The sequence below is a fragment of the Hippopotamus amphibius genome, chromosome 7 (genome assembly GCF_030028045.1).
Source record: "Hippopotamus amphibius kiboko isolate mHipAmp2 chromosome 7, mHipAmp2.hap2, whole genome shotgun sequence".
In the NCBI taxonomy this organism is placed as follows: Eukaryota; Metazoa; Chordata; class Mammalia; order Artiodactyla; family Hippopotamidae; genus Hippopotamus; species Hippopotamus amphibius.
In genome coordinates this window covers 18,258,091-18,270,696 of record NC_080192.1, presented here as the reverse complement: position 1 = coordinate 18,270,696, position 12,606 = coordinate 18,258,091, and the positions used below count along the sequence as shown (strand labels likewise).

General features: G+C 43.6%; 1 protein-coding gene across 1 annotated transcript in view; it reads right to left on the bottom strand.

The window, feature by feature from the left end:
• The window catches only part of NT5DC3 (5'-nucleotidase domain containing 3), a 61,489-nt gene extending 57,131 nt beyond the window's left edge, over positions 1–4,358 (bottom strand). Inside the window, exon 1 of the mRNA XM_057743440.1 lies at positions 4,103–4,358. Coding sequence (XP_057599423.1) covers positions 4,103–4,304 — 202 coding nt within the window. The 5' untranslated portion in view covers positions 4,305–4,358. The remainder of the gene's footprint in view (positions 1–4,102) is intronic.
• Between the last annotated feature and the right edge of the window lie 8,248 nt (positions 4,359–12,606).

Genomic DNA, 12,606 nt, shown 5'->3' with positions numbered 1-12,606 from the left:
GTCCCCTGTGCCTCTGACAGACCGGCTATAGACTGGAGGTTCCACTGCCCCTCCCTCCTTGGGTTCAATTAATTTACTAGAGTGGCTCACAGAACTTGGGGAGACACCTTACTTTCTAGATGACTGGTTCACTGTAAAAGGATACAACTCAGGAAGAGCCAGATGGAAGAGATGCACAGGACAAAGTACGTGTTCAGGGCGAGGAATTTCCATGCCCTCACTGGATGTACCACTCTCCCCAAACGAATCTCCACGTGTTCCTCAACCCAGAAGCTCTCAAAACCCCATCCTTCTGGCTTTTTATGGAGGCACTAAGGAGTCTTCATTACACAGGCAATGATTAAATCATTGGCCATTGGCAATCGATTCAATCTGCAGCCCCTCTCCCCTCCCCGAGGGGTGGAGGTCAGCAAACACAAAGCGCTGACTCTCTAACCAGGAGACTGGGTTCCCTGGCAACCAGGTCCCACCCTGTGCTTGCCTAGGGGTATTCCAAAAGGCACCTAATGAAAATAAAAAAGACACTTTTATCCATCTCTGTAGTGTACTTGGGAAATTCCAAGGGTTTTAGGAGCTCTGTGCAGTAACTCTGATTATAAATCGCAAGAGTCATGGAAGAGGAAAAACTGCATATGGGATTTATAGAAACATGCAATTTCCCTGTAAATCTAAAAGTGATCTAGAAAATACAGTTTATTTTAAAAAACTTTTTAAATTTTTGCAAAAAAAAACAAAAAACAAAAAAAGAGGGTGAGAGAGAAGGAGTTAAAAACCATCTCTTTCCTGAGCAGGCTGCATTCTGGGAGCTGCTCCAAAGAGAATACACCTGAAGGGACTGTTTTGATTAAGGCAAGAGATGGAACACCGGAAAGCAATGATCAGGAAGGCAGAAAACAAAATTCTTTTGTCCTCTAGTAAACTGGGGAGAAAAAAAAAAACCAACTTATATATTTTTGTATGTACATCAGTATTTCTTCTGAGCCCTCACTCCTACAAACACAGTGTCAAGTGCTTCCTGCATCCCCTGGGGCCTGTGATTTGTCTTCCCCAAGCTGGACTCTCACTCACCTGTTTTCGGGTCCCTCTCACTTGGCCTGAGCAGGTGCTCAGCCACTGTGGGCCCCTCCCTCTCAGACGCTTCCATGTGTGCATCAACAGCTTTTAAGCCCACTGTTACGTTTAATAAATGCTTAGTGAAAGAATGCAAGTTGGACACGCGTACAGACTGCAGCCAAAGGAGGACAGAGGTGGTGCAGCCCCAGATAAGGTGAAGGAAAGAAAGGTCCTGTGTTCTCAGGGGTGAAACAGGCACTACGATGTAGGCGTGTGCTGGGAGCATGGAGACAGGATGGGGCACCCCGAATACTGACTCTCAGACCTGTAACACTTGAAAAGGCTCACATATTATTTAGTTCAGTGGCTTCACGTTATAGAAAGACTAAAGAGGTCAGGTGGCTTGTTCAACGCCACATACGGCACTACCCTAAGCTAAAGGAGACCTAGACCCTGGTGCTAACTCACCTCCACCGATTACTAAGTGTCTAAAACTGAGTTATTTAATAACCAGCCACAATAGTTACTATCTCCTGAGCATCTGCTGAGTGCCAAATCCACACTAAAAATCCTCACTTTATCCACACATTACAGTTGCAAAACTCAGGTCAGAGAAAAATAACTTGCCACCAAAGTCACAGAGCTAACAAATCTTGAAATCTCCCTCAATCTGTCCTACTCCAAAATCCCCCTGGGATTATCCCACCCCAAAGCCCAACTCTGGCCTGATGCTGATCTTTACCACCCAACCCTTCAGCTGTCTCCTCTGCCAGGCACTGTTCTAAACACCCTTCCTGGATGGACTCGCTCATTCCTCACCACAACCCTATGATGTTGGTACCACCAGCATCCATCCCCTTTATACAGATGAGGAAAGTGGAGCTTTGTGACGTCCCCAGAGTCTCACAATCTGCAGCACCAAACCTTGCCGGTAAAACCAGAATGGCAAAAATTTTGCCTGTAGTGTCTTATGAAACTAAACACACAACTGCCATGCAACCAAGCAACGGCATTTAGAGAAATGAAAATATATGTTCACACAAAAATCTGTACACAAATGTTTACAGCAGGTTTATCTGTAATGGTCGAAAACTAGGAGCAAACCAGATGCCCTTCGAGGAGTGAAGTGTGACTGAACAGCTCTCAGCAGTTCAACAATGGTTAAACTGTGGTACATACATACATGGAATACTACTCAGCAATAAACAAAAACGAAGGTATGCAACACCGTGGATAAACGTCCAGGGAATCATGACAATTCTAACAAAGCCAACTCCAAAAGGTTGCATACTGTATGATTCCATCTATGTAACATTTTGAAATGACAAAAATTTTAGAGGTGGACAACAGATACTGCCCCAAGATTTAGGAAGAGCATCAAGAGGGAGGTGGGTGTGCCTATAGAGACAAAATGAGGAAACCTTGTAGTGAACTGTTGTGTATCTTCTCTGGTGCTGGATACACGTACCCACACGTGATAAAACTGTACAGAACTAAATACACACACATAAGTACAGGTAAAACTAGGGGATTCTGAATAAGAACTGTGCGTTGTATCAATGTCAATACACTGGTTGTGATACTGTGCTATTGTTTTACAAAATGTTGCCAGCGGGAGAAAGGGGTCAAATGCTATGCTGGATCTCCCTGTATTAATTCCTACAATTGCACTTAATACAAATATCTCAATTTAAAATTTCAATTAAAAAGTCTTGCCTGCCCATTGGGCTAGATGATCTTTTATATTCCTTTCGCCTAAGATCTGCAATTCCCAACGTCTCCAAAGCCAGTCTTCTTGCCACCCACACCACTTCAAGAACCGATGCAAAATTCAACTCTGAGCAAAGAAAAAAGCTAAGACAACAAGCCCTATTTCACAGAATTCTGCATTGCTAGCCACTTTGAGTTCCCTCAGAAAATTATTCCAATTGGTGAATATAAGCGTCTTGCGTTCTTTCATTAAACTGACTTCTGGACAAAAGATGGAAAATGTGATTCTACTAAATGTTCCCTCCACCAAATATTCTCTCCCTACCTCTCTGTGCCACCTCCACCACCATCCCCCCCAAAAATATCAGTATAAAAATTTCTATTCTCAATCTTCCCTGAAAAAAAGCAGCACCAATGGATTATCACTAGCCCTTTACACCAGTTCCCAAATGGTCAGCTGCTGTTGCAAGGCAGCGCAGGACACGGGACAACGGGTTAGGGGCTGAGACAGACCCGAGGTCAAAGTGTGACCTTGGCCAGGTTTCTTATCTATAGGATGGGGATGTGGCACCTCCTTCCTAGGTACAGGGAAGAATTCAGGCAGACAGTTTACGTGTCTGACATTAGTATTTACTGGGTCCTCTTTCCGTCCCTCCGTTTCCCTTACCAGCAATCAAGCCAAGCTGATTTTACGTTCATCTGGCCACAAAGTGGTCACTCGCAGGAATCCCCTCCTCGCTGAGTGAGTAGATAACTCAGAACACTCCCAACCTGGAGCCCTCCTATTTCAAGCACAGCAAATCCTCCCCTATCCCCTAAAACAAAGAAGGAAAATAAATCAGCCTCCGGACACTGCCACCTGCCTAGCAGCCGGAATCCAGCGTAACCCGCCGCCTGCCGGACTCGGGAGGTTACTATTACTGTTGTTTATTAATAACAATACCTAACGGTGCGTGGGGGTGACCGACTCCCAAGCGATGCCAGGGGAACCCCCAGAAGAGCCCAAAGCGCTTCTGATGCATATTTCTGGCTAAAAAACCCCAGGAATTTATAAAACGGTTTTCCCGAAAAGAGAAAGGCAAGAGTTGTAAAGTTTCTGGAGGCGCATTTTTCCGCGTTTCCCGGAAGCGCACTGCAGAGGCGATGTCGCCTGGGGTTGGGGACAACCGTGGGTCACGATGGGGAGGGTCTCTGGAGGTCAGCCGCGGACCCGCGAGGGCCCGAGGGTGCCGGCTTCCCCGACAGCCGCACGGGACGAGACCTGGCGTCCCAGCCCGGCGGGGAGAGCCCCCCTCCCCCGCCACGCACCGAGGGCTCCGGGGGTCCCAGCCTCACTCACCTTCCGTGCTCCCCTTCGCCTCCCGGTAGCGCTCCCAGAGGTAGCGCTTCATGTCCGGGGCGGTCCCAGGTGCTGTGCACAAGGGCTGCACGGGGCCAGCGCGCGACCGCCCCCGCCCCGCAGACCGGCAGCCGCCCCGCAGGGACGCCGCCGCCCTTGCACCGGCCCCACGAGCCACCGCCGCCACCGCCGCCGTGGCCATGCCTGCCGCCGCCCCGCTGCGAGTGGCGCCCAGAGGCCGGTGCTCTGCCCGCGCTCTGCCCCGCCGGCGGGCGCGGCCCTGCGTCGGAGCACGTGGCGGCGCGGCCCGCCCCTCCGGGCGCCGAGGGGGCGGGGCCTGGCGGGGAAAAGCCTTGTTGGGCGGGGCCTTGTTGGGCGGGGCCTTGGCGGGGCGGGGCCCAGACCGGCCCCGGTGTGGGCCGGGCATCCCGGGCCTGGGCAGCCTGCGCAGCCGCGGCCACGCGCGGACCCTGCCGCAGCCACTTCTTGACCGTGTGGCGCGCCGAGGTGGCTGTGCGGGGATGCGAAGACCCCGTCAGCCGAGGTCACAGGCAATAGAATGACGCTTTGCTGGCCCTGGATCGCGAGACTCGACCCGGGCGCCGCCTGCCGAGCGCCGCAGCACCTGTCTCCCGCCGTCTGTGACCCACCCTGGCTGTACTGACAGAGTGTCTCTGGTTCCGGCTCCAGGAGGCCACCTCTCCGCATCAGCGACCTCTGCAGTCTGGACCTTGCCTGGATCTCGGGGGCGGGTCTGGGATGCAGTCCCCCGGCCCCGGGCTTGGATCCTTCCAGTCCAGCAGATGAGGCAGCAGCCGGGCCCGGGGCCAACACGTGGGCTGATGTGCCGGAAGGGCACCTCCCCTGGAAGGCCAGTGCCCCTCCCGAGATTTCTGCCTCGCGAGGGAGACCCTCGGGACACCGCTCCCCCTGCTCGTGCCCACGCTCACCGGCGTGGTGCACCTGTCTTCTCTCAGACCAGGGAGACTGTACCCTTTCTGTGCGTGGTGGTTCCACCGAAGCCAAATAGACAGTAAACCCCACCACGTGACATTTTTGTGTGGACTGAGTCAGACTTGGCTCCTGCGGGAAGGTCTGATGCGGCCCACCCAAAACCCGACGGAGAATCACTGGACTGCGGGAGCTTGCCCAGCTACCCCGTGGTTACCGGAAAGCAGGGCGCTAGCGGGGTGCAATGAATAACCCTCAAGGCTGGTTCTCTGCCTGGGAGACCACACTGCCATCTGTGAAATAGGTGGGGCACCGATTTAAGACAAATAACCCAAAGCATTAGTGTATGCTTAAGCTGTGGGCAGGAAGGATCAGGAGATGTTTTCATGGAAAGAGGTGGGCTCTGGGTTAGACCATGACAGACAGTAACTACTGTTTATTGAAGGCTTGCAATGTGCATTTTCTCATGCAGTCCCCTCAGTAATCCTAAAAAGTAGGTACCATAATTTCTCCCATTTTATGTGATGGAACTGAGGCTAAGAGAAGTGACATAATGTTCTTAAAGTCGCATAGCTGAGCCCATTCTTCCATTTGGATTCCTAACGTACTAGGTAGGATTTAGTTGGGTGATAAGGCAGAAGGAAGCTGATAAATAATCCTCAACAGTTAACAGGTAATATCTTACAAATCACTGATAAAAGAGAGGCAATTCGAATGTTCAAAACTGATATGATATCAAATCCATGGACTCTAGTACTTTAAATGTACTTTATGGTTTTAGTTTGTTCCAATTTATATCTTTTCTTATTCATGTTACTTTAAAAAGATGTGATAGCAATTGCAAATTTTGTTTACATGAAACATTAATTCATAAATTCATAGATAAATGATTAGAACTTTAATAACATTGCTTCTGTGTAATTTTAGATATGGAACCCTGTGAGAGCAACATTCTTCTACCTCCCACAGAAATATGAATCACTTAAAAATTGTTCTTTTTAGCTATAATCTGTTAAAATATTTAAGGGGTTTTAAAAAATAAAATAAAATCCCAATAATTTTGATTATCACCAAGAAAATATCTCATCAAAGAGTTCTAAATAATGACAAGTAGAAAAAATTACTGACACAGAAGAGCCCCGGATAATTTTTATTCTTTATTAGTATCTTTTGAGGTCTTCATCGATTTTGTTTTAAACTGAGATCGTCTCTGCAAAAAACACTTCTGAGAAACTGAACTGCAATCTGGGCTATGAAAGAGCCACTTCTCTGAGATGAGCTCAGATACAGATTCCCAGGGATTAGTAAATTGCTGTCATTTGGCCTTTTTCACTCTCGCCTTTAGCTAACAAAATCCTTTGCCGTGAGAGCTTTACTACACCATCCATTTTACCCAAAGATAAAGTTTTAGAGGAATAATCTTTCTTTTTCTTTGTTGCTTCTTTTTCTAGGCCATTCCATATTTCAACATTACTTTGTGTCTTCTGCCAGCCCGGTCTTTTCCTTAGCAGAAACGGAAATAATAGGTCTCAAGAACTTTTTCCCGTGTCCTGAGGCACATTTTGATTTGTCTGAAATTGTATGAGGCACCAAGTCCAAGCTCTTAGCCCCCTGTAGCTTATCTGCCCTGGTGCACATTGCTGAGCTCACTGTGTCAGCACTCTGAGCACTGAGATAGTTTAATTTAAGCAAGTGCTCCCATAACGAGGCGCCATTCCTGGGACCCTCAGAATACTGCTGGCTCATGCCTTGAGGCCAATATCTCCTGCCCCGGATCCGCTCAGTTTCCCTCAGGAGGCTGCAAAAGATCAAAAGTTGTCAAGAGGTCACTTATAGAACGTGAATAACCTGGAGCATGTTTCCTGTTGAGACATAGAACAGAAACTCACTGTAGGATTCCGTGGATAGATGAATGAGAAGATCCCAGGTAGGTGGCCCTTAAATCAAGTGATCTGTACAAATAGCCCACGGCCTCCATCGTGACTTGATGACAGGAGTCACTTACCAATAATTGACCTGCTGGATATTTGAAAATAAGAATATTAGAATTTTTTAAAATTACTCCTGGCTTCACACATTTAAAAGAGAAGGATAAAAAAAAATTTTATAAAAGGTGTCATTGGAACATCACCTGTTGTAGTATTCCCGCCAAAAACACTTAACCTGAGCCTATCAGAAAACAGACAGATACACATTGAAGGACGTTGGGGCAGGGAAGGTAGAAACTGACCTAGGCTTTTCAAAAATGTCAATGTCATGAAAGACAAAACAAGCCTTACTTAAATGTTCTAGACTAAAGGAGACAATCAAATGCAAATGAAAGATCCTCAACAGGATCTGGGTCACTAAGTAAACAGCTATAAAGAACATCTCCTGGGACACTTGGGAGCATTTGCATGTGGACTGTGCATTAGGTAACAGTTTTATGTAACAGTTAAACTTTCTGGATTTGACAATCATACTGTGGTTATGTAGGGGAATGTCCTGTTTTCAGAAGACACATGCCGAAGTATTTAGAGGTGTCACATCTGCAATTAACTTTCAAATAGTCCAGAAAAATATAGACGTGTCTGTGTGTATATATGAAAGAAAGAACACAGTATGACCAAAATGTTAGCAACTGGTGACTACAGATAAAGGGTATATAGGTGTTCATTATACAATGCCATGTGCCATTGTCAATAATTTAATGTAATTCTCTAAAATGTGTGAAAGTAAAAAAAAAAAAAATTACAGTCAATTTGCAAGTGACACTCATTTGTTCATTTTACCCATTTATAAGACTGCTTTTAAGGGGCTAAATTTATACTGTCGATTAGAGACACAATGTAAGGCTGGTGCATTTCAGGCATCAATCTGGATGTGTGATAAGAGACTGCTGAGTATTTAAGGGTAAAAAACACTGACAAATGACCCAGCCAGCACTCCTGTATTAATATTAATAATAATAAACAATGCAATTTACATAAGTAACATCTATCAGGCCTGTGTTATCCTGTAAGGTATAAGCTATCATCACTTGTGCTTTTTTTGTCATTTATTCTTTTTAATAGGACACACATCCACATGATTCAAAAATGAAAATGTGTAAAGCTATGAAGTGAAAAGTGTCTCTCCCGTCTTGGTCTTCATCTGTGCAGTCTTCTCCTAAAACCTGTATCCTTCCAGCAAATTTTTTGTGTACATTCATTGACTTTTTTTTTTTATTTTATTTATTTATTATTTTGGGGGGGGTACACCAAGTTCAATCATCTGTTTTTATACACATATCCCCGTATTCCCTCCCTCCCTCGATTCCTCCCCCACCCTCCCCATCCCAGTCCTCTAAGGCATCATCCATCCTCGAGTTGAACTCCCTTTGTTATACAGCACCTTCCCACTGGCTATCTATTTTACAGTTGGTAGTATATATATGTTTATGCTACTCTCTCACTTCGTCTCAGCTTCCCCTTCACCCCTGGCACCCCCAAACCTCAAGTTCTCCAGTCCATTCTCTGCATCTGCGTCCTTGTTCTTCTCTTCTCACTGAGTACATCAGTACCATTTTTAGATTCCGTATATGTGAGTTAGCATACAATCTTTGTCTTTCTCTTTCTGACTTACTTCACTCTGTATGACAGACTCTAGGTCTATCCACCTCATTACATATAGCTCCATCTCATCCCTTTTTATTTTTATTTTTTTTAATTTTTTTAATTTTTTTTTATTTTTTGGGGGGTACACCAGGTTCAATTATCTGTTTTTATACACATATCCCCATTTTCCCTACCTTCCTTGACTCCCCCCCTCGAGTTCCCCCCACCCACCCTGCCCCAGTCCTCTAAGGCATCTTCCATCCTCGAGTTGGACTCCCTTTGTTATACAACAACTTCCCACTGATTATTTTACAGTTGGTAGTATATATGTGTCTGTGCTACTCTCTCGCTTTGTCTCAGTTTCCCCTTCACCCCCCGCCCCCTCCCATACCTCGAGTTCTCCAGTCCATTCTCTGTATCTGCATCCTTATTCTTGTCACTGAGTTCATCAGTACCATTTTTAGATTCCGTATATGTGAGTTAGCATACAATATTTGTCCTTCTCTTTCTGACTTACTTCACTATGTATGACAGATTGTAGTTCTATCCACCTCATTACATATAGCTCCATCTCATCCCTTTTTATAGCTAAGTAATATTCCATTGTATATATATGCCACATCTTCTGTATCCATTCATTTGTTGATGGGCATTTAGGTTGCTTCCATGTCCTGGCTATTGTAAATAGTGCTGCAATAAGCATTATGGTACATGTTTCTTTTGGGGTTATGGTTTTCTTTGGGTATATGCCCAGGAGTGGGATTACTAGATCATAAAGTTCTATTTTTAGTTTTTTAAGGAACCTCCAAACTGTTTTCCATAGTGGCTGTACCAACTTACATTCCCACCAACAGTGCAGGAGAGTTCCCTTTTCTCCACACCCTCTCCAACATTTGCGGTTTCCAGATTTTGTGATGATGGCCATTCTGATCAGTGTGAGGTGATACCTCATTGTGGCTTTGACTTGCATTTCTCTGATGATGAGTGATGTTGAGCATCTTTTCATGTGTTTGTTGGCCATCTATATGTCTTCTTTGGAGAAATGTCTATTTAGGTCTTCTGCCCATTTGTGGATTGGATTATTTGCTTTTCTGGCATTAAGCTTCACGAGCTGCTTGTATATTTTGGAGGTTAATCCTTTGTCCATTGTTTCATAGGCAACTATTTTTTCCCATTCTGAGGGTTGCCTTCTAGTCTTGTTTATGGTTTCTTTCGCTGTGCAAAAGCTTTTAAGTTTCATGAGGTCCCATTTGTTTATTCTTGATTTTATTTCCATGATTCTAGGAGGTGGGTCAAAAAGGATGTTGCTTTGATGTATGTCATAGAGTGTTCTGCCTATGTTTTCCTCTAGGAGTTTCATAGTGTCTGGCCTTACATGTAGGTCTTTAATCCATTTGGAGTGTATTTTTGTGTATGGTGTTAGGAAGTGTTCTAATTTCATTCTTTGACATGTAGCTGTCCAGTTTTCCCAGCACCACTTATTGAAGAGGCTGTCTTTTTCCCATTATATATTTGTGCCTCCTTTGTCAAAGATAAGGTGCCCATATGTGTTTGGGCTTACTTCTGAGTTCTCTATTCTATTCCATTGATCTTCCTTTCTATTTTTGTGCCAGTACCATACTGTCTTGATCACTATGGCCTTGTAGTATAGTTTGAAGTCAGGAAGCCTGATTCCACCAACTCCATTTTTCCTTCTCAAGATTGCTTTGGCTATTCGGGGTCTTTTGCATTTCCATACAAATAGTAAGATTTCTCGCTCTAGTTCTGTGAAAAATGCCATTGGTAATTTGATCGGGATTGCATTGAATCTGTAAATTGCTTTGGGTAGTAGAGTCATTTTCACAATGTTGATTCTTCCAATCCAGGAACATGGTATGTCCCTCCATCTGTTTGTGTCATCTTTGATTTCTTTCAGCAATGTCTTGAAGTTTTCTGCATACAGATCTTTTGCCTCCTTAGGCAGGTTTATTCCTAGGTATTTTATTCTTTTTGTTGCAATGGTGAATGGGAGAGTTTCCTTAATTTCTCTTTCTGCTCTTCCGTTGTTAGTGTATAGGAATGCAAGAGATTTCTGTGCATTACTTTTGTATCCTGCTACTTTACTAAACACATCAATTAGTGCTAGCAGTTTTCTGGTAGAGTCTTTAGGGTTTTCTATATATAATATCATGTCATCTGCAAAGAGGGACAATTTTACTTCTTCTTTTCCAATTTGGATTCCTTTGATTTCTTTTTCTTCTCTGATTGCTGTAGCTAAAACTTCCAAAACTATGTTGAATACTAATGGTGAGAGTAGACACCCTTGTCTTGTTCCTGTTCTTAGAGGGAATTCTTTCAGTTTTTCCCCATTTAGAATGATGTTGGCTTTTGGTTTCTCATATATGGCTTTTATTATGTTGAGGTAATTTCCTTCTATGCCCATTTTCTGGAGAGCTTTTATCATAAATGGATGTTGAACTTTGTCAAAAGCTTTTTCTGCATCTATTGAGATGATCATATGGTTTTTATCCTTCAGTTTGTTGATATGATGTATCACGTTGATTGATTTGCATATATTGAAGAATCCTTGCATCCCGGGGATTAACCCCACTTGATCGTGGTGTATGATTTTTTTAATGTGCTGTTGCAGTCTGTTAGCTAGTATTTTGTTGAGGATTTTTGCATCTATATTCATCGGTGATATTGGTCTTTAATTTTCTTTTTTTGTGACATCTTTGCCTGGTTTTGGTATCAGGGTGATGGTGGCCTCATAGAATGAGTTTGGGAGTGTTCCTCCTTCTGCAATATTTTGGAAGAGTTTGAGAAGGATAGGTGTTAGCTCTTCTCTAAATGTTTGATAGAATTCGCCCATGAACCCACCTGGCCCTGGGCTTTTGTTTGTTGGGAGATTTTTAATAACATTCTCAATTTCCATACTTGTGATTGGTCTGTTCATGGTTTCTATTTCTTCCTGGTTCAGTCTTGGAAGATTGTATTTTTCTAAGAATGTATCCATTTCTTCCAGGTTATCCAACTTATTGGCATATAGTTGCTTGTAGTAGTCTCTCATGATGTTTTGTACTTCTGTGGTGTCTGTTGTTACTTCTCCTTTTTCGTTTCTAATTCTGTTGATTTGCATCTTCTCCCTTTTTTTCTTGATAAGTCTGGCTAATGGTTTATCAATTTTGTTAATCTCCTCAAAGAACCAGCTTTTAGTTTTATTAATTTTTGCTATTGCTTCCTTCCTTTCTTTTTCATTTATTTCTGATCTGATCTTTATGATTTCTTTCCTTTTGCTCACTTTGGGGTTTTTTGGTTCTTCTTTTTCTAATTTTTTTAGGTGTAAGGTTAGGTTGTTTATTCAATCATTTTCTTGTTTCTTAAGGTAGGACTGTATTGCTGTAAACTTCCCTCTTAGAACTGCTTTTGCTGCATCCCATAGGTTTGGGTTGTTGTATTTTCATTGTTGTTTGTTTCTAGATATTTTTTAATTTCCTCTTTGATTTCTTTAGTGATTTCTTGGTTGTTTAATACTGAATTGTTAGCCTCCATGTGTTTGTATTTTTTGCAGTTTTTTTCCTGTAATTGATATCTAGTCTCATGGCGTTGTGGTCTGAGAAGATGCTTGATGTGATTTCAATTTTCTTGAATTTGCCGAGGTTTGATTTGTGACCCAAGATGTGATCTATCCTGGAAAATGTTCCATGTGCACTTGAGAAGAAAGTGTATACTGTCGTTTTTGGATGGAATGTCCTATAAATATTAATTAAGTCGAGCTGGTCTAATGTGTCATTCAAAGGTTGTGTGTCTATTTATTTTCTGTTTGGATGATCTGTCCATTGATGTAAGTGGGCTGTTCAAGTCTCCCACTATTATTGTGTTACTGTCGATTTCCCCTTTTATGGCTGTTAGCATTTGCCTTATGTATTGAGGTGCTCCTATGTTGGGGGCATAGATATTTACCATTGTGATATGTTCTTCTTGGATGAATCCCTTGAT